Source organism: Indicator indicator, chromosome 1, assembly GCF_027791375.1.
Source record: "Indicator indicator isolate 239-I01 chromosome 1, UM_Iind_1.1, whole genome shotgun sequence".
Lineage (NCBI taxonomy): Eukaryota > Metazoa > Chordata > Aves > Piciformes > Indicatoridae > Indicator > Indicator indicator.
Genome location: NC_072010.1, coordinates 66,030,739 through 66,054,812, shown reverse-complemented (window position 1 = coordinate 66,054,812; position 24,074 = coordinate 66,030,739). Strand labels below are relative to the sequence as shown.

Genomic DNA, 24,074 nt, shown 5'->3' with positions numbered 1-24,074 from the left:
TTGGCAACTTAGTTGCCAGCAGGTTTCAGTAGTAGTGATGAGTCAGCTTAATTTAAATTCCTTGATGAAAATATTGCATATGTAGGAAGATCTCTGCCCTTTAATAATAAGTATTGTTAATCATGATCCCAGATTGTCTGATTATCCACATAAATTTAAGCCCAAAGTTGTTGTGAGTTGTTTCAAGTTGTGTTTTTAAAGCATTAACATTTCTACCTCCCTTGGGTGTGCCAAGGCATGCCCAGTGCAGAAGGTTGTAGCCTCCATGCAGTGTTTGAAAGCACCTTTGGTTCTTTCTTAGGTGCATAAATAATTTATTTTTTTAACTGATCTATTCTTTTTGGTTTTGTTTTTAATTTAGAAAGGTGTATTTGCTAGTATAATACATTTAGTTTAAATATGTGCTACGAGAATCTACATGAAAGAGTCTGAGGAGTTTAGAGAAATCATCATTATACTCGAACTGGGTAGGAATGAGAAGAAGCTAGCTGTGGCACCAACAGGATGGAAATCCAGCCCTTGTTAAACCACCTCATTCACTTGCCCTCCTTTGCTGTCTGTACCTCTTGTCACCTAAAAGTTATTGAGATTTGAGCCATATTCTTGACTGATGGATACTCTTGGCCTAAGAGTTTTGGGTTATTGTGCCCTGTAGTTCAAGTGTGTTATGACATAAGATTTAGATGCTTTCCTCTAGTCTGGTGTATTTCACGCTCTCCTGGTTGTTACAGATGTGTTACCTGTTCAGGTCACTCACCAACATGTCCAAATTTGTAGTTAAATTACTACTATATATGTCCAGCCTGGGACAGTTGTTTAGTTGGGCTATGCTCAGCACTTCAGAGAAAACCTTACTCACCAGCTAGGTAGGAACCCCCTAGGTAAGCTAAGAACATGCTGCTTCTCTTTTGATGTTCCATTTATTATAGATGAGTACCCATGCACATTCCCCTGGGGTGCCTTATTTCCTTCTCTGTCATAAGTTCTTTAAAGCTTCTAGCGTTAGTCTCTTTGTCTCTTACCTTTTTGCTTACTTCATAACCAGATCCCTGCCAGTAGACTCAGTTTTTTCTTTGTCTGACCTCTTGGTGATTTCCTGGTAACTTTTGCCCTGCCAAGTATCACACACTGTATTTGGGATTAATTCAGTCATTGTAAAGCTAGCATCTTCATTTTGTCTTCCTTCTTGTCATATGGTTATCAATCCATGTCGTAGTTGTACATATTTGTGGCTCCACTGGCTGGGAGAGGGGAAAAGCCAGGACATGCTTATGCAGATTGTTTTGTTTGCTTCTCATAGAATGGAAAGGACCTTTGGAGATCATCTAGTCCGACCCCCCTGCTAATACAGTTGTGCTTCAGTCAGGTTGCACAGGACCATCTCCAAGTGGGTTTTGAAAATCTCCAGAGAAGGAGACTCCACAACCTCCCTGGGCAGCCTGTTCCAGTCTGTCACCCTCACTTTAAAGAAGTTTCTTCTTAAGTTTAAATGAAACCTCTGGTGTTCTAGTCTGTACCCATTGCCCCATGTCCTGCCTCTTGTTGCCATTGAAAAGAGCCAAACCCCATCCTCATGACTGCCCCCCTTTAGATATTTATATGCAGTTATAAGATTCTCCTCTCAATCTTCTCTTTTCTAAGCTGAAGAGCCCCAGGTCTCTCAGCCTCTCCCAGTACAAGAGATGCTCCAGTCCCCTAGGTCACAGTCATGGCACTCTGTCGGACCGTCTCCAGTAGTTCTGTGCCCTGATGTGCTCAAGCCGTGTATACAATGAAATGCAGGCACTGCCTGAAAGGAGGGATTGTGCTGTGTGCCAGCAGCATCTTCCTGGGAGCAAGTTAAATTTGGACAGGCCTTGAGATTGGATAGTCAGAGATCATTGCAGTTTGCTGTGCATAAACCCTGAATATCCTGTATAGCACACTGTGTCTCTTCTTGAGACCAACCTGTATTTCCAAGCAAAGAAAAAACATGGGAGATTTTTGTCACTGGCTGGTTTCATTGTATAGAAATCTTTCTGTGTCTGACTCTCATGCTGCGTTTTGGTCTTCTTTCTTCCTTATCCGTCTGTACAGATGGTATCTCATTGTGGCCTACGGCAATATTGAATGGAAACAGTCATCTCAGCTAAAGCTGTTGACTAGGCTCTAACTATTTACTGCATGTTGTAATTGTTGTTTTGTGCTTCACTCCTCTGGCATTCCTCACCATTATGCTTTAGCACAAATACTTCTGTAGCTGGTATGGTGTCTGGACCCATTCCTGGATTTCCTGCCATACTACAACAAATTCAAATTTCTTCACTATCCCTACAAGAACCAATATACTACTGCCATTAAGTAGATTTATTCTTTCCTGATTCTACCTGGGTTGCCCAGGGAGGTGGTTGAGGCCCCATCCCTGGAGGCGTTTAAGGCCAGGCTGCATGAGGCTCTAGTCACCCTGATCTAGTGTGAGGTGTCCCTGCCCATGGCAGGGGGGTTGGAACGAGATGATCCTTGTGGTCCCTTCCAACCCTGACTCATTCTATGATTCTACCTTTTTTGTGTGTGTTGCTATTCTCTCACAATTTTTACATGCTTTTTGCTTTGTCACACCTTGTGTTTGGATTTCCTGTCTCCTCTGAAAATCAGTGTGTGCTCAAAATAATAACTCCTTCTCTTTACTTACCCTTTCTCTTTACTGTCCCATTGTTCAGCTATTGCTCTCTGTTAATACCAGAGGTTTGCAAGTCTGAGACCAAGGCAGGAGGAAATGATGATGTCAGTGCCAGTAATAGTCACTAAATCAGTAAGTTCAAAATTTCATCAAGCTTGTGTCTTTGTTCAAGGCCTCAGGGCACTGTCACAGAAGATAATTTAAGCAGTTTTTTTATATTAACCTAACTAAAAACTTCTCTGAAATGGCCTTTTAGGAAGATTGCAGCTCTTCTGTAATTGACTCATAAACTGGCTTAACTGTTAATGGATTAACTCCTTGTCCTGTGAGAACATGATGGCTGACACCCACTTTTTAGTCTCTTCTCTTTATTTAGTACAGAGTACAGATGGTACTCTGAAAACGTGTGGGTTTAAAAATCTTTCTGGAGTTGATGTTAAGAAACAAATTGGATGTTGCGAGCTGTATCACGGAGGACAGCTCCCACATTAATAGCAGAAAAAAGTCCATGCGATTTTTAAATAAATTAAGAAATGTTTAGATGTCTACTGGCATGAGAAAATGTTGCAGTTTATTTGAAGTGTTAGTGGTTTTAGGGATGTGTGTATATTGGCAGTATTTCTTATATTTAATGAATCAGGTTTTTGTGTTGTCTGTAGTTTTACTGTAATACCTTTAATGTTATTTGGTTTTGACTAGGGAAGCAGAGGTTGTGGTGCTTACCTTGCATTTTCTTTCTGTGTGTGTTGCTTGCCTTTTTATGAATATTTCCTCCTATTTGGCTATATTTCTTCATTGAATACCTGGGGGAGAAACTGTTGCTCAGACATTAACAGTCAATTCCTTTTCCTCTGCTATGGTTCAGGGAAATCACCCTTAACACCCTTGTGTTAACAAAAAGTGTATGTGTGACAGAAATGTTGCATATACAGAGCTTTCCAGTTAAGAACAAAAAGCTAATTCGGGTGCTGCATGAAGCTGCAAAAACTCATAGAATCATAGAATCACTCAGGGTTGGAAGGGACCACAAGGATCATCTAGTTCCGACCCCCCCTGCCATGGGCAGGGACACCTCACATTAGATCAGGCTGGCCAGAGCTGTTGTAGGTCACCTCAGGGAGGACACACGTTCAGGACAACACAAGCTTAAGAACATGTTTAAATGCTTTGCTGGACTGCAACTATTCTGAATTTAACTGGGAATAGGAAAGAGTGGGGTTGCTACTATAATCTCTCAGTTTCAGAGGCTATTATAAAGAGAAAAATCAAAATACTATTCTGCACAGCCTGTTTCCCTGGTCTACGTAAGTTCTGCCCAGCTTTCAGAAGCTGAAATGGGAATGGCTTGGAGTGTATGTAAATCTTTCAAAGCCAGCACATCAGATACTGTACAGCCTTTATTGTAAGGGAATAAACAGTGAACAAAATGCTTGACCCAGGTGAAGTTGTGCCATTTGTTTGAATGGGGCAGGATTTCCTTTAAAGCCACAGATTTTTGTGGCAAAGTGAATTGTGATTTGAAGGGGAGGAAAGCAGCCTCAGTTAAGCATTCATCTTCATGAGCCAGCAATGTGCTCTTGTGCCCAAGAAAGCCAATGCCATTCTGGGGTGTATTAGAAGGGGTGTGGTTTAGTAGGTCGAGAGAGGTTCTCTCTCTCCTCTACTCTGCCCTGGTGAGGCTGCTTCTGGAATATTGTGTCCAGTTCTGGGGCTCTCAGTTCAAGAGGGACAAGGAACTGCTTGAAAGAGTCCAGTGCAGAGCCACAAAAATGATTATGAGGAGAGACTGAGGGAGCTGGGTATCTTTAGCTTGGAGAGAAGGAGACTGAGGGGTGCCCTCATTAACGTTTATAAATATGTAAAGGGTGAGTGCCAAGAGGATGGAGTTAGGCTCTTTTCACTGATGCCCAGTGACAAGACAAGGGGCAGTGGGTGGAAGTTGAGGCATAGGAAGTTCCATGGAAACATGAGGAAAAATTTTTTTACTGTGGGGATGAAAGAACACTGGAACAGGCTGCCCAGGGGTATTGCAGAGTCTCCTTCTCTGGAGATACTCAAGACCCACCTGGATGCGTTCCTGTGTGATCTACTCTAGGTGATCCTGCTCTGGCAAGGGGCTTGGACTGGATGATCTTTGGAGGTCCCTTACAACTCCTAACATTCTGTGATTCTCAGAAGTTTAAGGGAATGGGAAGGGTTTTCTTTTCATAAAGAAGAATATGCTTGTTCACTCCCACCCTGCAATGCCCCCCCCCCCCCCCCAAAAAAAAAAAAAAAGTAAAGAAAAAGGATGAGGATATCATCCAAAGAAGACAGGATACTGCTGGAGTTCCTAAAGGAGAGTGGTTTTCCGGGGGGGGGGGGGGGGGGGGGGAGGGGACAGGTAAAAGAAATGGAAGGGTGGATCAGAGAGGAGCAGTGACCTGAGGTTTGGATAAAGACTCTCATTTCAGGTTTCCTGAAGAAATTGAAAAAACGGTACTAGAGAAATACTTTGAAAAATTGAGATGATAAAGCCAGAGCATATATTGTTCATTATGACTATATCTGCTTGAATATCCATCCTTTCCTTTCCCTAATCTGTTCTTACCAGAAGTGGTCTGTGGGCACCAGACACTACACAGTGCTGTAACATTTTGTATCTGAGTGGGACATAAAAATGAAGGTGAAGCAGGCCACATTACTGTGAGAAATTTCCAATAGGTTAGAACCACTTTCAGAGGAAGCTGCTCTGTTCCAAGTACAAAAAGCATGCAGGTCAGAAGAATAATGGGAAATTTTGTTTTATATAAGTAGATCATTTGTCAAGGAATAGGTACTTCTGAAATCTTTTACTAGAGTCCACTTACTGGGAGTGGGCATGATCCTGAGCTTCAAAAGTTTATCTGTAGGACGAAGGCTTGACTTGGTACATGGATATAGTCTCCTGGTCTTCTTGTTCCCTGGGGATAGGAGCAAGGCAGAGCCAGAGTATGGATTGGTAAAGAAATTTTGAGGAGACTGCGACAAATTATATCTTGGTATTTTCATTGATGGAATCAGAGTGTAACTGAAACCAGGACTGAGTAAATTTAGAAAAGTTTTACCTTTTTCCAGAAGAAACAGACCACTTGATCATCTTATTTGGGGAAAAAAAAAAAAAAGGGTCATGTTTATGTTAAGTTCTGAATGAAGATCCAGCAGTTTACTTTGAGTAAGTGAAGAGAACACGCAAGATTTTTCTGAAGGTTCACTAACAGTAGTTCAAAAGTAACATTTGTCAGACACTGTCTCAGAGTATGTCTGGTAGGAGACAAAAAATTATGAGAGTAGTCATATGGTGATACACTGTCTTGGCCTCCAGAACCTTATGATTCAAGGAATTTCTGAGCTAAATGTAGTGCCATTCTGCTTATTAGTGTTGGACACACATATATTGATGCAAACCCCCCCTAAAACAGATGAATATGACTGGTTTGTCAAGGTATTAGCCATGTGCAGATCAAGGGAGTAAGAAGGAGGTCTGGGAACTTTCTTGCAGTGGAAAACAGCAAGTCAGTTCAGTGGTCTGAGAGTAGCTGCCATGTGCCAGCTACAAATGCAAGGTTGACCAAGATGCACATGGAAATCCATCATGCAGCATTACCCCAAAGTTTCTCTTAAACCACAGAGAATGAGTAAGGAACTCAAGATAGTGATGCAAGGCTGCACTGAAAGAAAAAGATATTTAAGAATGAACTGAATGTGGCAAAGAAAGGAGAAACACCACTTTACTGTCAAATTAGAAAAAAAGACTGGACTACTCTGTTATGAAGTTAAAGATTAATAGCATTATTTTGTTTCCTGAGAAGCCTGTTCATGAAAGGAACCTATTCAGAGGTACTCCATTGCCCCTAGAAGACAAGACAGCACAGTACATGTTACAAGATGACCCTATCTCAATGGCATTAAAAATGGTGGGGGGTGGTGAGAAAAGATTCTGAGAGATTTAAAGTAAGTCACACCCCCTAGCACTTACCAAACAAGTACTTAATATAAACCAAAAATACATTGTTTTGATGACAGTTCTGACAAATCTGCCACGAAGTTTGCTTTTAAGATGATCTTCCTCTGTCTGGTCAGGCTTATCACACAAAGTACTGAGTGTTCAAGAGATAATTAGGTGATTGGAGTAAGCAGTGGGGAGGAAGTCTATTGTCTTTGAAATGACATAGAGAAGAGCCTGAATACAGCCAAAAAATACACATATGAGGTGGTGGAACAACACTGGAAATAAAACATTAATAAGCTGTGTCAGTAAACTTGCCAAGTGTTAAAATTGAATCCAGGAACCCAGTATGTATGTGAAAGCAATTAAAATACATGGATTATGTACAGTGATGCAAAGAAAGATTATGTACAAAAAGATATATTTATTTTCTTTTAAGGAATCACAGTGAAAACATGGTCTTGAGAAAAGAGAATGGGAGCGATAGACTGTTCCCTGTCTTAGGCTGAAAATGGGGGAAGAACTGAGCCTGACAAGGTGCACTGGAAGTGATGTAATCTGCAATAACAGCGAATATGGATACGTATTTTAAGAACAATTAGATCCCTTCTGGTTTCTTTTCCCTGTGTTCCTTTTTGGGTTGGTTGTCCATTTTGATGCACGAGGATGTTGATGACACATGTGCATCCTGAACTAGTCAGAAAACATTTAATTTTTTAAATATTTTTTGTAACTCCAAGGAAGGGGTGTGGAACGCCCACAAGCTTGAATCATTCTCATGTTATTTGCCTGGATTAAGCCTGGTTTTGAGTATGATTGTGTAGGGGGTGTCTCGGAGATTACAGCCTGCAGCTCTAGAGGCAGAGGGAATGCCTGTACTGTCAGAGGCAAGCTGCTTAGTCTTTGTTAAAAAATATTTTCTTCCCCTGCTAAAAAAAACACCTCTTCTCCCCCATTTCCCTTTCAGCTTCTATAATCATGTAATTTAAAGGCAAGAGGGCATGTTCATGCTGTGTTTGGGCTTGAGGTTTTCTTTTACCCTCTGGCAATTTTCCGTAGCTTATTTACTCTTGTGAAGGTTTGGTCATGAACCACATTGAAAACTGAAATGTCTTGTTCCTCGAAACCTGTTCATTCTATAAACCACAACCAAAATATAGCGAGGCAGCTGCATTAAGAGTTTCCCTATATGACCCAGCACTAACCTTAACCCAGACCAGCCAAGGGATGGCTCAATTTTCCTCCACTGGGCTTGAGACAACTAGTGATCAGAAACTACTAGTTGGGCAGAAAAATTCTAGCAGCCACCAGACATTTTTCCTCTGGGGCCTTGTTATTCTTGAATGATCTTGATTGCTAAGGGGTTTTTTTTGGTATCTAGTACACATATGTTAAATAAATTCTACAGATTATTAGAGCAAAGGCATTTAATTTCTACTGGTTTTATTCACTGCTTTCCAGTGTGCTGTGTGTCCCCTCCCCAATTATGATTTTATTATGCATTTATTTTTGTATGTTCTTGTATCTAATCCAGATACAGACTCAGTCTTAATACTGTGATACGCATGTGGCAGAATTGAGGCTCCATTGTATCATGTCTCTCAGTAGCTGTCATTTTTGTTCTAGCTCTCTTGCTTGCCAATTAAAGCCAGTATTTTGGTACCAGTTTGAGAGAGAAGGGATGTTAATTTACCTAGCAACTTCCGTATGACAGAAGAAAATGGCCATTAACTACAGCAGCTCTAAGATTAGTTTCCTGCAGCTAATGAGGGTGTACTAATATGAGTGGACCAGACCTGTGCCTTGTTGAATTTTATTGTTTCTCTCTGGAATGCTTGGTAGGATGTAAGAAGCATAATGATGTTCTCTCCAGACATAGCCTTCCTTTCCCAAAATCCTAAGTCTTCAGTCTTTTGCCTGCTTTCTCCAACATCCTTAAACAATAGCTACTTTTAAATTACCTGAAAGGCTTAGGATACTGTTTACATCAGCATCTGTTTCCTGTTTTCCCACATTTTGTTTCTTTCAAGGTTGTTTTTGCTTTTCTTATTCCAATTGCACACAAAGGAATGTCTTACTTATAAGTCATCATGACTGTATGAGAACATCTGTGCATTCTGTTGTGGGTTTTGCTGGGGTTTTTTTCCTCCAAAGTACGTAAAACCTATCCTATTGTGTTAAAGGCCCCTCTAGTCTAGCTATTAACATTTGTAATATTTGCTGGTGAGTAATATTTCAAATATGGTATGATTGCTCTAATGTTACACCCTTCTCAATCAGCAATTAGAACTTTTCTCAGCTGGGGGAGGTTTTTGGACCATTTTATAGCTCTCTACAACCCTACAATCCATGAGTTTGTCTAGTCCTGGTTTGAATCCATGTATTCTTTTGGCCTCCACAACATCCCATGGCAGTAAGTTTTGCAATTTCATTAAACATTGTGTGGGAAAAGTACTTACTTTTGTTTATTTTAAACCTGCTGTCTGGTAACTTCATTATGTGCTGCTTAATTCTTGTTTTGTGAGGAAGTGTTCTTCACGCCGTTCATGATTTTGTAAGCCATTAATGAATGGATAACTTGTTTTCCAAGCTGCAGAGTACAAAACTTGGGAGAGCCACAAACCATTGTAAGTCGTCCTATTCTTCATACGTTTTGTAGAGCACACACAATTTAAGATGCAAGTGCCCAATCATTTATGTTGCTGTGTTCTCTCCAACCACCTAATGATACTCTTTGTCGTCTTTAACCGTTTCTGATATGATAATGACAGAGAGCTGTCAACAGAAAATGTTAAAAATTCTTCTGTCTGGCAATACCAGAAGAGATCCAATCATTGTATACAGTGTATAGTTAGGGTATGCAGATTTTTGTGTGTTGGTGACTTACACTTCCCTTCATTCAGATTAATCTGCCATGTTATTGTGTAGTGGTTTATAAGCTCTGCAGTATAGATCATAGTGTCTGGGATCACGTTTCATTGTGTGAATATCCTTGAAAAGACTGCTTTTGTTAAAACAGGAACCATACTCTCTCTGAACATGCTTTCTCTGATTAAATTTCACATAGTTCTTCCTACATCTAGGTTAATAACTAAATGCATATAGAGTTTATGCAAATGAGGAGCTTGTGAGTGCATTAATGGTGGCTGCATTAAGCACATTTTCTAGCATTTATTCTGCTGGATCATAGGTGTGAGAATCCAGCTATGAATGTAATGTATCACTTCAGCTGGCTCTGTGTGTCCCCTTAGTGTGATCTTCAATCTTCGTTTGCTTCTAGTAGTGTGTGAACATACCTAGATTGTACCTCCTTGGGTATTAAAAAAAAAAAATCATGTATTGACGCAAAGTAAAAATAGTAGGTCTGTAGTTAAGCTGTATCTGAAGTCCACATCATATTTTAGCAAATTACTTGCTGTGTGGATAAAATTATGTAACTGTTACTGAATTTTTCCTTGGTTTTGTTTGCTCGTTTTCTGTGTGTATCAAAGCTGCTGGCACTCAAAGCAGTAAAATGGATCTTAGTATTTTTGCTGATTTATATACCACCTAGAAATGTGCAAGATAATCGACACTGCAAGTATAGTACTATTCACCTGCTCAAATAGCATCAGGAGTTTGTCTTCACTGAAATTTTCCAGCTGTAATTGTGTAAATGCATCAGCCAAACAGGCTTTCTGTTGGAAGCAGAGCTTGTTTCAGCAGGGAGAGTCCTGGCAACTGGCTTGTCTGCCTTTGTTGCCAATTGGTGCTGCATTCCTCAGTAGGTTTTAAGTTGTGAAACATGAAATGTTGGGGTTTTTTTCACTGTTTCTGGGGATTGTGTTGGATAATAAAGAAATGTTGAAATAAGAGTGTGGAAGTGCAGATTTCTCACAGTGGCTTTCAGCAAAACCCAATTTGTTCTATTTTGTCCCTCCACTGTCTCTTTGACTTCTTCAGTGCAGAGCTGCTGAATGTGTTTCTTCAATTTTGCTATTTAAAAGTTGTATAGAGAAACATGGCTGTCATAATGTCTCCTAGTCTGTAGTTAACTCACCTTTACGAATAACCTTATCAGAAGCACTGGGGCCTTCATGAATATGAGTCTGATAAATTACTTGACTGCTGCTGGGGTCTGTCTTTGTAGGTTTTTGAGTCTTTTGTTACAGAGGGAATTCTGGTTATGTTTCTTGGTGAATAAGCTGTCACAAAATTTTGAAGTGCTGACAGCTCCCATCTTGACAGCAGACTTGTATTTAATGAGCCTTAAGTTGTTGTACTTGAATAATATGAATCCTTTGAGTTAAAGTTGCTGTAATTTAACAGCATTTTTTACCTCATTAAAGTTAGTATTTAAGACCGAAATGTGTTTTCATGTTTAGGTATAAATTAAAGGCTTGTGCTTAGTGACAGTTCAATTCCCTTGTGTACAGTATTGTGAAAAGGGAACAAAATGAAAAATGCACTGCTTTTATTTTCACTCCAGTCTTTTCCCATTTAATTGATTTGTCTGCGTTTTCTTATTTTCTAGAGTTTTAGAGTGCCAAGGGCTGCCTATTGTGAACGGACAATGTGATCCGTATGCCACCGTTACCTTAGCAGGACCCTCCAGGCAAGTACTGCACTTATAAGGCTTCCATTTTATAAGGATGATTTCTGTTTCCTTTGTCTGTTAGAAATTTGCATTCCTAGATGGACAGAAGGGAATATTTAGACACCACAAGAATATGTTAAGTGTTGGTGATTGCATGTATGAACTTAGAGAGTTATACTAGAGTAAGTAATTTGAGGCTTGTTTCAGCTTTGATTTATGTAAAGGTCTGAATAATCTTTGAACCATTTGAATATCCTGGAGTATGTAATTTGTGGTTAGGCTTAATTTGTGCATCTTTTCACCTCACAGTTGGGGGCCAGTTTATGAGCAAATTTCGTACCTAATTTTGAGCAGAGGCAGAAGAAAAAGCTGAATACATCAACGCCTTGCATAGTATGCACATTTGTATGTGAATATTTTCACTTTCAAGAAGTAGCGAATTAATTTGTAAATTGGAAGCCCTAGGTGACCCAATCCTGTAATTTGATATATGTGGACAGAATAGCATGGGTAACATTTGGAATGAGATTGTAGTAGTGAGATTCTGCATAATACTCCTCAGTTTAAATTTGGGATTAAATTTTTCATGTTCCATTATAAAAAAAAATATTCCCATGCTGTTGGATATGACTGTTTTGTTTTTGCTTATCTAAAATCATCTTTTATGTCTGTGTCATGTTAGAAAAAAACAGCTGTGTTGTGAACATAAAGAATCAGATTCGGTAGCTTGGGTTATTTGTAATGATTCACAACAATTTACTGAAAATACTATCAGTAACATGCATTCCTGACAAATATTTAGCTTGCATGCAGAGGAATCTTTGAGACTGGTGTGTGTTCTTCATCTCTCTCTAGGTGTGTTATGCCTTGGTGAGCTGTGTATTTGAGTTTTACACTTTGTTGTTTTAAGACTAAAACTTGTTTCAGATGGTAATGGGTGACTGTTAGTGGAACTGTAAAGAGATTTTTGACTAACTCTTGTAAGTTTGGACATTCAAGGACACCTTTGCCTGCTTCCCTCAGTCCCCCAGTCCAAATAATGTATGACAACTGATAACATATTTCTCATCAGAGTAAGGAGTATAGCCTCATCCTATTCCTATGTGTTCTTTTGGTGGGGGGAGAAGACTTGCTTCCTATCTCTAACAAGCAGCATGCAGCTTGTTCCCATCCACTGCTTTGTAATTGCCCAATAATTGTGCTTGCCTTAATCGCCTCCCGTTCTACATCCTGCTTCCCACTCCCCTCCCAGATGGGCTTATCGGTAAAGAGGTTGATTGGCAAGTGTGACTGATGAGATGGGATAGGCAATCTGCCCGATGTCCTGGAGGAGATTAGTGTCTCTTATCTCTCAGCTCCTCCTAGGAATAGTGGGATATTCTTAATCTGTACATCATTCTCCTCTCTGGATTTTTCAGCGTCTCTCCTTTTAAAGTAGGAAAGCTGCTTTATTGTGCTACAGTTCAACAAACGTGCTGCTGTTCATTGTGCAATTTGTACTTTGAGCCATCAGACTTCCGGACCAAACCTTCCTGTCTCTATGCATGTATTAGAGATGGAGAAACATTCTATCGTGTGGACTGGCCCCTTTCAGTCACACAGGAAGCCTGTAGCAACACTGGGAATTAGACCCAGCTTTATGTGACCTCTGTAAAAGAATACACAGAATTGTGTGGTTAATATAAGCAGTTACTGGCTATCTAAGCTGCTTTGCTGCATGAGAAATGAGGGATAGATTCTGGGATGAAATGATTAGTAGGTCAGTTTTCCAGATGCGCCTCTCCATCTGTCTGTTTTATCTGTGCCTGCAGAGCTGTAGGGGAAGATTGGTGACACAGGACAACACAGAGCTTTTCACTTGTATGTAACAAGAGCAAATCAAGCATATCTTCATAACATTCGGAAATCATCAAACAGCTGCTGGCTGGCCTGTCAGAAATGCATTGGCTGGCTCTAGCTTAGTGCAAAGCAGTTAGATGTCTGTATTCTAAAAGGCAGGTGGCACTACCCATAGAGAATGAATGGGCAGTACTGAGCTTTGTCAGGCCTGTTGCCCAATGAGTGGTTTGAAGGAGGTCTGCCATGCCTTGTTCCTACGGAGCAGTAGAAATTGAGAGACTTCTGCTCAGCACTGCTCATAATAATTCAACAAAGTACCATTAACTAATTGCTATTGGGGCTGCAGGGAAAAGAGTGGTATTGTATCAATAAAACTATTCTTACTGAGGAAGTAATTCTGGGGTTTTTTGATTATTTAATGTCATTGAAAAGCATTATTTGATTCCTGAGGCCAGGATTATGAAATATAAAACACAGCAACAGCTCTGTCAGCCTTCCTGTCTCCTGTACTTTTAGAATATGAGGAATTTTTGAATTTCATCAAGACTGACACCATCCCCCAAATTTTGCTACTCAGAGCCCTGTTTTTTCCAGTTGCTTTGTACAGATGTAAGATTTGACTGGATCAAGCAAGTGACAGAACTGGGGTTCAAGGACTTGTGTTTAAGAGAGGATAACAAACTGTGATTGCTGACACTTCAGAGAAATAGGCATGGAATGAATCCCTCTCTTAAATGTGTGAGAGTGTTTATGCCTTGCTGTGCTGGAGCCACTTGGCATTCCAGTTTTATCAGATAAATCAAGTGGATGACTGTTCCTCAGTGGCTCTGTTCTAGGATCATGCTTCTGCTAATGTTGTTTCTTACTCCATTTTTGTTTTTTCTTTCCTTAATTCAGATCAGAAGCCAAAAAGACTAAAGTTAAAAAGAAGACCAACAATCCACATTTTGATGAAGTGTTTTATTTTGAGGTTGGTATTTCAAAGGAATGGGTGATAAGCTGAAATACTATCCTGTAGATGGTTGGCACAGTATCCTGCTCCATGTTGTGCCAGCTGCCTTCTTTGTAGACTGTTTGAAAGCATGGTGCAAGGGAGAGAAGTACCCAGGAACAGACCAGCATCTGCCAAGGAAGCAGTATATTGAATGATTCAGCTTAGGTGTTCTGTAGGAAAAACTTCAAGGTGGGCACTTCTGAGCAGCAGGCTTTACACTCCATTGCAACTCACCTCAGAAGTGTTTTGGAAAAGGATAGTTAAAAATGGGAGGTTTGGGGTTTTTTGTTTGGGGTTTTGGGGTTTTTTTTAGATTTTTTTTTTCCTTTAGCCTATATTTTAATAGCTGCTCCACCCTGTCTTTCCCAGTCAGTGGGAGGAAGGCTATCTCCTAGGAGTACTGAAAACTGTAGAGGAAAATGCACTTGAACTGGATGTTCTGGCTGTCTACCAGTCTACTGCAATACCAGTGCCTTTCCTCCAAGTGGGTGAAACCTCCACAGCTTTATTTAATATGGAGCATTTTCAAGAAGTCCAGTTAAGATGAAGGAACTTTCATAGAAGTGCTCATTTTGATTCTGGCAGGAGTAGCTGTAATTGTGGTGTGTCCATACATATATATGTGCATGTGTTTATAATTTGGATGCCTCTTGAAACTTTTCATAATGTCTTCTAAAGTATGTGTATCTTTCTATTTTCTTTTCCTCTTGGACATCTTAGTCTTTGTCTGTGCTTAACTGTTCTATTTTGGTAGATACCCCAAGAACATATCTGGTATGATGAAGCTGATGGAAAGCCAGAGTAGTGCAGTGCAGTTGGTATACAATTCAAAAGCCTTTTCTGCCCATACAGCTTGCATCATTCAGGTCACATCTGCATTAGAAATTGTTGCTGACATAGGGATGGCACCTAGGGATATGGTTTCTTAAATCAGTTTAGGGGCACAGGCAGCCACATCAGGAAGAAGAGCTAGAGGGAGTGGAGCCATACAAGCGTGGTTGCAGTGTGCAGAGCTGAAGTGCACATGTCATTCTTGGCAGTGCCAGTGAGGGGCTTATTGCTGTCTTCCTCCTCCAAACAAGCCCAGAAGCTGACAGTTGTACTGCCTAACCTAAGGTCTGTCACACCAGCAGAAAAGTGCTCTTATTAATGTAATGGATTTGGAACTGAGGAACAGACACAGCAAGTTCTTTATTGGCAGGAGCACTTTTGTACATCCCAACCTGAGGATTGGCCAGGAAAGCTATCTAAGGTAGTTTTTCCTTTGCTAACCCAACAAGTCTCTTCCTAGGATATAACTTCCCTACAGACTTAACTTCCACTAGCAGTGAGCCTTTGTGCCTGTTTGCTTGACTTCATGAGTCTGTGTGGAGGTGTAGAATGGGCACGGTTGGTGAGGGAGAGATGCCATGGTACTGAGCACTGAGACTGCACTGAGGTGCTTGTGCATTTACTCTAGGCTGTCCAGGGTCTCAGTCTGTCACTTTATCCAGAGGTGTGGCCCTTGACAATGACAGAGGAGTGATGTTATGTGTAAATAAACTAACCTTAGTTACTTACCATAGGTAGTTCTGGAGCCATGTGTCAGTGAGAGCTTTTCAATGAGAGTGTAACCCAGGAATTCAGACTGTAAACCACAATACTTCTAACTTTTCTGACTCCTCAGCCTTCTGTGAGCTGCAGAATCAGTGAATATTTGGTATTAAACACTGAACTTGGCAGATGATGCCATACTGGGAGAGGAAGGAGAGAAACAGAAAGCATCTTAAAGCTGGAGTTGTGGAGGGGGCTGGAGACTTACTTAGCTTGACTTTATGCTGAGAGCTGGATTGCATGCAAGTATCAGCAGAAGCAAAACCTGAAGTCAAGCTCATGCCCCAGTTGTTCTGCTAACTCAGAGCAAAATATTTTCTGTGTGGGTAAAAGCAGAGCTTGGGAAATGTCTGAATCAGCCAGAACTCTGAAACATAAACATACCCTTAGTGCAGACAAAGCCATCATGGATTTATAGCATTTTGAGAGTAGTTAGCACGTATCAGGCTAAATGTCTTCAAGGAACAAGGTTCAGTAGAACTGCTATGACTGGGAAATAAATTCACTAATGAGACATTGGCAGACCTGTGTCTGGCCCATGCTACCAGAGTGCTCTGATTCCTGTGGAGCTGCACAGATCCATGCTGTTGACAGCAGTGTCACTGCTTCCAAACAGCTTCATCAGCTTTCCTGCAGTTTGCTAGCACAGTGATGGAGATGTGGGCAGACCTGTGGCTGTTGCAAGCTAATGGAGTGTTCTGATTCCTTGGAGCTGCACAGGTCCATACCATTGACACTAGTGTCTCTTACTGCTTCCAAACAGCTTCATCAGCTTTCCTGCAGTCTGCTAGCACAGTTATTGGCTATTCCTCCAAAGAAGCTGATCTGTAAAAGGCAGTGAAGAGGTGCTTTCATTTCTACACCCAAAAAGTCATACAGATTAAGTTTCCTATATGGCAAATAGCTTACCATTGGTTTGGGAAACAAAGGGCTTGTTTAAGGGGTGCTATGACCGAAACTTGCACCTGATGGTTAGGAGCCATTTTCACCACTGCTTCAGCTGCAGCACTGTCTGAGGGCTCAGAGTTCTATATGCAGCTACAGCAAAAGGGCCCTCTTGTAGAAACTGAAGAAGGTCATGATGGGGACCTGTTTGCAAACCTGCATGTGCTGAATAATAACAGTAAACAAAAAAGATCAGCTGATAAATGGCTTGCCAGCTTTGCTTAAAAGAAGGGACCAGCACAGCAGACTTGTTCCCCTCTTTTTGTATAATGGTACAAGGCAGCTAATTCAGCATTGTGGACTGGGAGTTCCTTCATCTCCAGTTCCACCCTTGGAACAGACAAACTTCATACAGCTATCTTTTTCAGAATACCATTCTTGAGCTATATTAATCTGCACACTGAGTAGTCATACAGATGAACAGTGAGACCACATACAGGTTGACTCCAACAAAACTTACCAGAAAAGTGTTTATTTAACATGCTCTAAGGTGCACCTATGCTATAAATTTTTTTATTTTTATTTTTTCTTTTACAACTCATGTTACAGGTAATAAAAGATTTAAGTTTGCTTTCTTACTGAAAATTGCACCATTAGCTTCACAATAGTAGAAAATGTCATTTACAGTTATGTAAGATAATTTCTTGAAGCCACAGAGAAGACAGTTGCAAGGATAGGGTGAGAAAATTTGTGCTGAGCTGCTGAAGTTGTAGGCTGCATTTAAATCCTCCTTGTTCTTGGGCTTAAAGGTGCATTTGCTTCCATCAGTCTTGGAGGATTTGGTCTCCAGTGCTACCTAGTACCTTTTAGTTTTTATGTGTTGCCTCAAAAGTGATGCTTACCTCATACATACACAGATTCCTCTCCACTTGTGCAGCTCTATCTTTGACTTCCTTGTTTGTACCATCTGCATTTGAAGTACAATTAAAACCAAGAAGTCAAGTTTACAGTAAAAAAAAAAAAAAACCCAACGGTTTTTGAGTGGGAAGTATTAAGCCACAAGCATATTTAAACCTACAATAAAGTTCAGCTTCTATGTGCAACCAAGAGCTGAACTCATGTATCATAGACACGTTTGATCAGTTCCTGCTGTGGTTTCATCTGGGTGGGGTAGCTTTTTTCTCAAGTTTCTGAAACACTCTACAAAAATACAACCATCAAGGTCTCTTTAAAATCACACTAGAAAACACATCTGAAGAAATGTTTGTGCAAAAACTTTTCTAATGCTCTACATGCTTACAGCTGTCTTCCCCGTTTTCTGCTCATGCTTTGCTCTTTATCAGTCTGCAAATATGGTTGGTGAACTGTGCACCTGCTTCTATATTCTAATATGCATAACACAGGGTAGCACCTCTTGGACAATGGATCTGCTTGGTATTTTTTGTACGGGCATGGTACTGGCTTCCAGGATATCAGGACAGGCAGCATTCCCGATTTTAATTGGATTCATTGTAAAATGTTTTTAAATCTGGGTTTGGGGTTTTTTTTTCCCTCCTCTTGAGTGCCTCTGTTGTACAGCTTATTCAAAACCCAATTTCATTCCCCAGGTGAATTATAAAAGTAGTACTCCTTTCCATGTTTTTTTTTTCTTTTCTCAATGTAAACTCAAAGTACACTAGTAATATTAAAGTTGCCTCTGTAAAGGAAGTATGGAGTATCTAGTTACCCTCAGATGTGATTGTGTAACCACTACTTTTGTGTAGTCAGGAATCTGTGTAGTCAACATGTTTACTCACATGCATGAATGTTTTCAGAATCAGTGACTGAAGTCACTGCTAATTATAAAAAGGCTGCAATCTTCCAGAGCTTTGTGCAAATAACATCAGAATGCTTTTGTATCAGATCAAGTTCTTAAAGCTTCCTCCTTTTTATTAGGTTACGAGACCCAGTAGCTACAACAAGAAATCCCATTTTGATATTGAAGATGTTGATGAAGTTGACAAAATGGAGATTAGGTAATATAAAACATTTTATACTAATAAGGCTGTCTGTCAAAGTTGTGCAGTTTCATAGCAGACTCAGTTTTTAAAGTGACAAGTTTACTGCTGATAAACTAGGATGAGTCATCTTTGCTGTATTTGTATGTTCATTTACCTCTGTTGTTCTGTAGATCTCATCTGAGTATGTTTGATGTTTTGCTATGGGAGAGATCCTTGTTATTTTCCTTGGTATCCTATATACACTGTGTGTGTATACTAATGTGTGGTTGTCATTAAGCACAGCCTTTTATGTCTGAGTTCTGCTTTCCTTCCTTCCTCCCTTTCTCCCCTTTCAGTTTCCCAAGAGAGCCCAGAAGCTCTGTGACATTCTCTGTTAAAGAGTGTTTTCTTTTATCACTTTAATTTTTGCAACCCATGTAAGGCCCTTTTTCCTCGGAGGTAACGACTCAGTGTTTCTCTGGGGCAGAGACAATTTCTCTTCTTTTTTGCCTGTCAGACTTTCTTGTAAGGCTGGGTATTATACATGTAAAATCTATTGCACAGGAAAGAAGGTACTCTGATTTCAAAAACAAAACAGCCCCAGCAGCTGCCATGGACTTAGTACTATTTTAAAACCTGCGTAGGCCCATCAGACCTGTCTATGGGGCAGGTGAATAGAAAGAGTGGGGAAGAAACAATAGCAGGTGCTAAACCTAAAGGTATCATGTGCATCATGCAGTCACATACATTGAAACTTACAGACTTAAGCTGTCTGGTAACCTGGATGTAGTGTAGCTGAAAACTTACCTGCGTCAGGTGGTAAGAAATAACCCTCTCCTTTATGCTAGGATTCAGAGAAGGAAAGGTTGAGGGAGAATGGTGGCACCTTCTTCCACAGGTATTCCCACAAGAGAGGCAGTGACTGCTTACCTCCCAAAACATTCCCTAGTACCTTCAGATGCACAATTGGATGTAAGGAAAGGAAGGGAGACCTGCAATGGGGAACAATACCATTCAGTGCCATGCTGCTTTGATGGTATTAGTGGTGCAGCACAGCAAATGGCTTAGTCCTAGTACCAGACCATATTTCTTCAAAGTTTTGCATGCTGTAGCCAGGTGTAAAGTAATGTGTCCCATATCCCATGGGATGTATGTGATGAAATGGACAACTGAGCAGTGCCTTGGGAGCCCCAGTTTAGTCTTTGTAATTAAGATGCCCAACCATGCATTGATTTTACATAAAATCTAGATTCTCTAATAGTTTTGTGACTGGAAGGGGACCCTGGACATTGGTTTACACACGGCTTAGTATTTCAGTTGATTCTTATTTTGACCTATTGGTCTAAACGGAATTATACAGTTGGTTTAGTTGGTATATTTTCTGGACAAATGACTGCAGTAATAATGTGTGTGGGGCTGAGCTTCAGAAGAAGTATTTCATTCCTTAAAACCAATATATTACAGTGTGGTAAAGATAACTGTTTTGTGAAGAGGCTTGCAAAATAGTTGGGAAAAGATTAAGCATTTACAAAAAAAGGCAGAAGCAGATTTAAGTGTTAGTTTGGTTGGGCAAACTCTTTGCTCAGAGGTTTTGTCCTTACAGAACAAGAGTGTTTTTGTTTCCATCTCAGGTTCCTCTTCCACCCCCACTCACTTCCTCCGGTCTGTTTAGTCAGAGTTAGATTGCCCCTGTGCCCTCTGGACAAGATCATACAATTTATGGGTTTGGGGATTTGTTTTCTTTTTTTTTCTCCTGAGAAAAATTACCATTCCACAGGGTAAAGAGGAGACTTAGTCTCTCATGATTTCTCTCTAAAGCTATGAAAATTTTTCTTTTTGAGTGGGTGTAGGAAATTGCAGTCAGGGCATATCAACACTTAGAGACCAGATGTTCTGGTGAATTCATTGTTTCTCCTCCCCCTCTACTGTTTCTGTCTTTCTATGACTATGGTCTGACTAGTTTCAGAATACTACTTGTTATAATTGTTTTTCACAAAGCTCAGGAAGCAGTAATCTTGTAGACTCAGAGATCTGTGAATTACGGTTTTTAAAATGCTGTTTATGCTTTGTATTCCAAGCACACAAAATGATGTCAGAATTTGCATGCTTGCTTTGCTTATTGTGCAGCGTGAGGTCTACCTTGAGTCGTTAGTTCCTCTCCTACAGATCATTTGCACAGATTTTTATCTGTAATTTGCTGTGGGGGAACACCCTTTGGCTGCCTGTGTTTCAAAAGTCTAATTGGAAAATTTGAAAATTTGGACAAACTAGAAACTAGTAGCCTGTTAATATGTAAATAAATTTTAAGTTTGACAATGAGTAAATAAACTTCTCAGAAGATTCCTCTCCTTCTGAAGCAGCTTTTAGCTGTCTGAATTAGTTGGCAAGGTATTAACCAGCCAGATAAGGAGAAAAGGGAGAGGAGACTGACCTTTCAAAGGTGGTTTGTTTTGGTTTTTTTTTTCCTTTTGGGGATTCTTGCCCTGCAGAAATACTGTCAAAATATCAGAGTTTGAAGAACTTTACCCAGCAGGCATGCAGTGTGAGCCAATGGTATGTTTGGTGTATGAAACTTGATGCATGAGATACTGTTGAGAGATACAAGACTCAGAGGATTTAAAAGTGACATCCTCTGCAATTGCGTTAGGCAGGATAAACCTTTAGCAGGACTGTCATTAGCCATTCCTTGACAAGCCAACTGTGACTCACCTAAGACTGGGAAAGTTGTGTAAATATGTCCATAACTAGATGACTTTGCACTTTATCCAGATTAAAGTTGCTCTTCTACAAATCTTCAGTATTTGGAACGCTATGCCTTTCTTTATATATCTGGTTTTCCCCTGAAGTTTAAGGCACATTGCAACATAGCTGCAAAATTCTCAGCTGTGCTTGTTTTAAAATAAAAATGCCTCTCAAAGGAAACTTTAAAATATGTACAGAAACAATTGCCCTGGAGTTTGAAGCCCTTGCTGGATACTGCAGCATTTATCTGCAAATGCCAGGTTACACACCAGTACTTCTACTTTGGATCTTAGTGCAGTTGTTTTACATCCTAATGTTAAAAAGCACATGAAGGGGAAGTAGTATCATCTAGAGATACATACCAGAACTTCCCAAACATGAGGGACTGTGTACCAAAAAACTGTGTAGCCTTCAGTAAATGCACAGGTTATATGAGGCAGTAGAACTGCCTTCAGGTTTTGAGTATCTCTACAGAACTAGTTTAGGTACAACAAATTTATAAGCTTAACACAGTGAATCTTCCTTAAAGCTAGAGCACTGGCAGTCAGGTGAAGTCCCTGGTGACTGGAAGAAAGGAAATGTCCCACCCATTTTTAAAAAGGGTAGAAAGGAGGACCCTGGGATCTACCGACCTGTCAGCCTCACCGCCGTGCCTGGGAATATCATGGAACAGATCCTCCTAGATGCCATGCTAAGGCACATGGAGGACAGGGAAGTGATTCAAGACAGCCAGCATGGCTTTACTGGGGGCAAATCCTGCCTGACTAACCTTGTGGCTTTCTGTGATAGAGTGACTATGTCAGTAGATAAGGGATGACCTATGGATGTGATCTATCTGGGCTACTGTAAGGCCTTTGATGTGGTCCCCCACAACATCCTACTTGCCAAGTTGGAGAGATATGGATTTGATGGGTGGACTGTTCAGTAGATTAGGAACTGACTGGATGGTTGCATCCAGAGGGTGATGCTCAGTGGCTTGAAGTCCAAATGGAGAGCAGTGACAAGTGGTGTCCCTCAGGGGTCCATACTGGTGCTTGTGCTGTTTAATATTTTCATCAATGATATAGACAGTGGGATCGAGTGCACCATCAGCAAGTTTGCAGATGACATCAAGCTGAGTGGTGTTGTTGATACATCAGAGGGACAGGATGTCATCCAGAGGGACCTGGACAAGCTGGAGAGGTGGTCCCAGGTGAACCTCATGAGGCTCAACAAGAGCAAGTGTAGGGTTCTGCACCTGGGCCGGAACAATCCTTGCTATCAATACAGACTGGGGGATGAGTTGATAGAAAGCAGCCCTGTGGCAAAGGACTTGGATGTGCTGATGGACAAGAAGCTGAACATGAGCAGGCAGTGTGTGCTTGCAGCCCAGAAGGCAAATCTTATCCTGGGTTGCATCAAAAAGATGTATGGCCAGCAGATTGAGTGAGGTGATTCTGCCACTTTACTCTGCTCTAGTGAGACCTTACCTGTGTGCAAGTCTGGAGCTCTTGATATAGGAAGGACGTGGACCTGGTGGAGTGGGTCCAGAGGACCACCATGAAAGTGATTGGGGGTTGGAGCATCTCTGCTATGAAGACAGGCTGAGGGAGCTGGGATTGTTCAGCGTGGAGAAGAGAAGGCTCTGGGGACACCTAATAGCAGCCTTCCAGTACCTGAAAGGGGCCTATGAGAAGGATGGAGAGAGACTGTTTACAAAGGCCTGTGATGACAGGGCAAGGGGCAATGGCTTCAAACTAGAGAAGAGCAAATTTAGACTGGATGTTAGGAACAGGCTCTTTACCATGAGGGTAGGTGGAACACTGGAACAGATTGCCTGGGGAGTTGGTTGGGGCCCCAAAGTGAGGCTTGACAGGGCTCTGGGCAACCTGATCAAGTTGAGGATGCCCCTGGTTACTGGGGGTTGGACTAGATGACCTGCAGAGGACCCTCCCAACCCAGACCATTCTATGACTGTGCAGACATTAAACCAAGTTCTGTAAAGATGCTGCTTAGGGTCTAGTAATCCCAAATTAGACCAGGATTGACAGTATGGAGTCCTTAAATGTCTCTGCACTTCTTTTCCTCTAGTGTCTATTTTTACCTGTATTTTTCCATTGTCTGAGATAGTCAAACAGTCCCCTCTGAGTCTTGATCAGTATGGATAGTGGAAACAGTACAGATGTGAAAAGGGTAGTTTGGATTATTTTTTCTCACTAATGTTTCATGGAGGTGAATTGAAAGACTCCAGAAATCTAAGGTATGATTGTCTCTTTACTGTTTGGAAAAGATTGTTGTACAGTTTTGAGACTTTCTGCCTCATAGGCTTGAGGGGGATTTATCTTCCTTTTTCTTCTATTTTTTTTTAATATATTATGAATCTTTTAAAAATTACTTATTTTTATTACAGAGTTGATCTTTGGAATGCCAGTAACCTGAAGTTTGGAGACGAGTTTCTAGGAGAACTGAGACTCCCTTTGAAATTTCTCCGCCAGTCTAGTTCTTATGAAGCATGGTATTTGACATTTTTCTTTTGGAGAATAAGTTGAAACATATGTTTTCTATGGAGACTTTAAAGTAATTGCTGTTATGTGATAAAGTTTAAATGGATTAAATTTGTATCTTTTTTTTGTAAGCAAGCCAAAGTAATCTTAGTAAACGTAAGAACGAGAAGTTTTGATAACATGATTAGAGATCTCAGTCTGACTCTGTATGGTATGTGGGAGTTTCGTATGTTGGCTTTATGATGTCATTTACTGCAGTTCATCAGCAATGTCATAGTTTTAGTGTGGGGGTTTTTAGTTATATCTACATAAATCTTTAAGATCGGAACTTTCCATGTTGCAGTTGGTGCAAAATAG

At 40.6% G+C, this 24,074-nt stretch overlaps 1 protein-coding gene across 1 annotated transcript in view; it reads left to right on the top strand.

The window, feature by feature from the left end:
- The window catches only part of RASA3 (RAS p21 protein activator 3), a 95,706-nt gene that overhangs the window by 50,719 nt on the left and 20,913 nt on the right, over nt 1-24,074 (top strand). The window contains exons 5-8 of the mRNA XM_054381381.1: nt 11,140-11,220; nt 13,939-14,011; nt 18,449-18,528; nt 23,624-23,728. Of these exons, the coding sequence (XP_054237356.1) occupies nt 11,140-11,220; nt 13,939-14,011; nt 18,449-18,528; nt 23,624-23,728 (339 nt within the window). The remainder of the gene's footprint in view (nt 1-11,139; nt 11,221-13,938; nt 14,012-18,448; nt 18,529-23,623; nt 23,729-24,074) is intronic.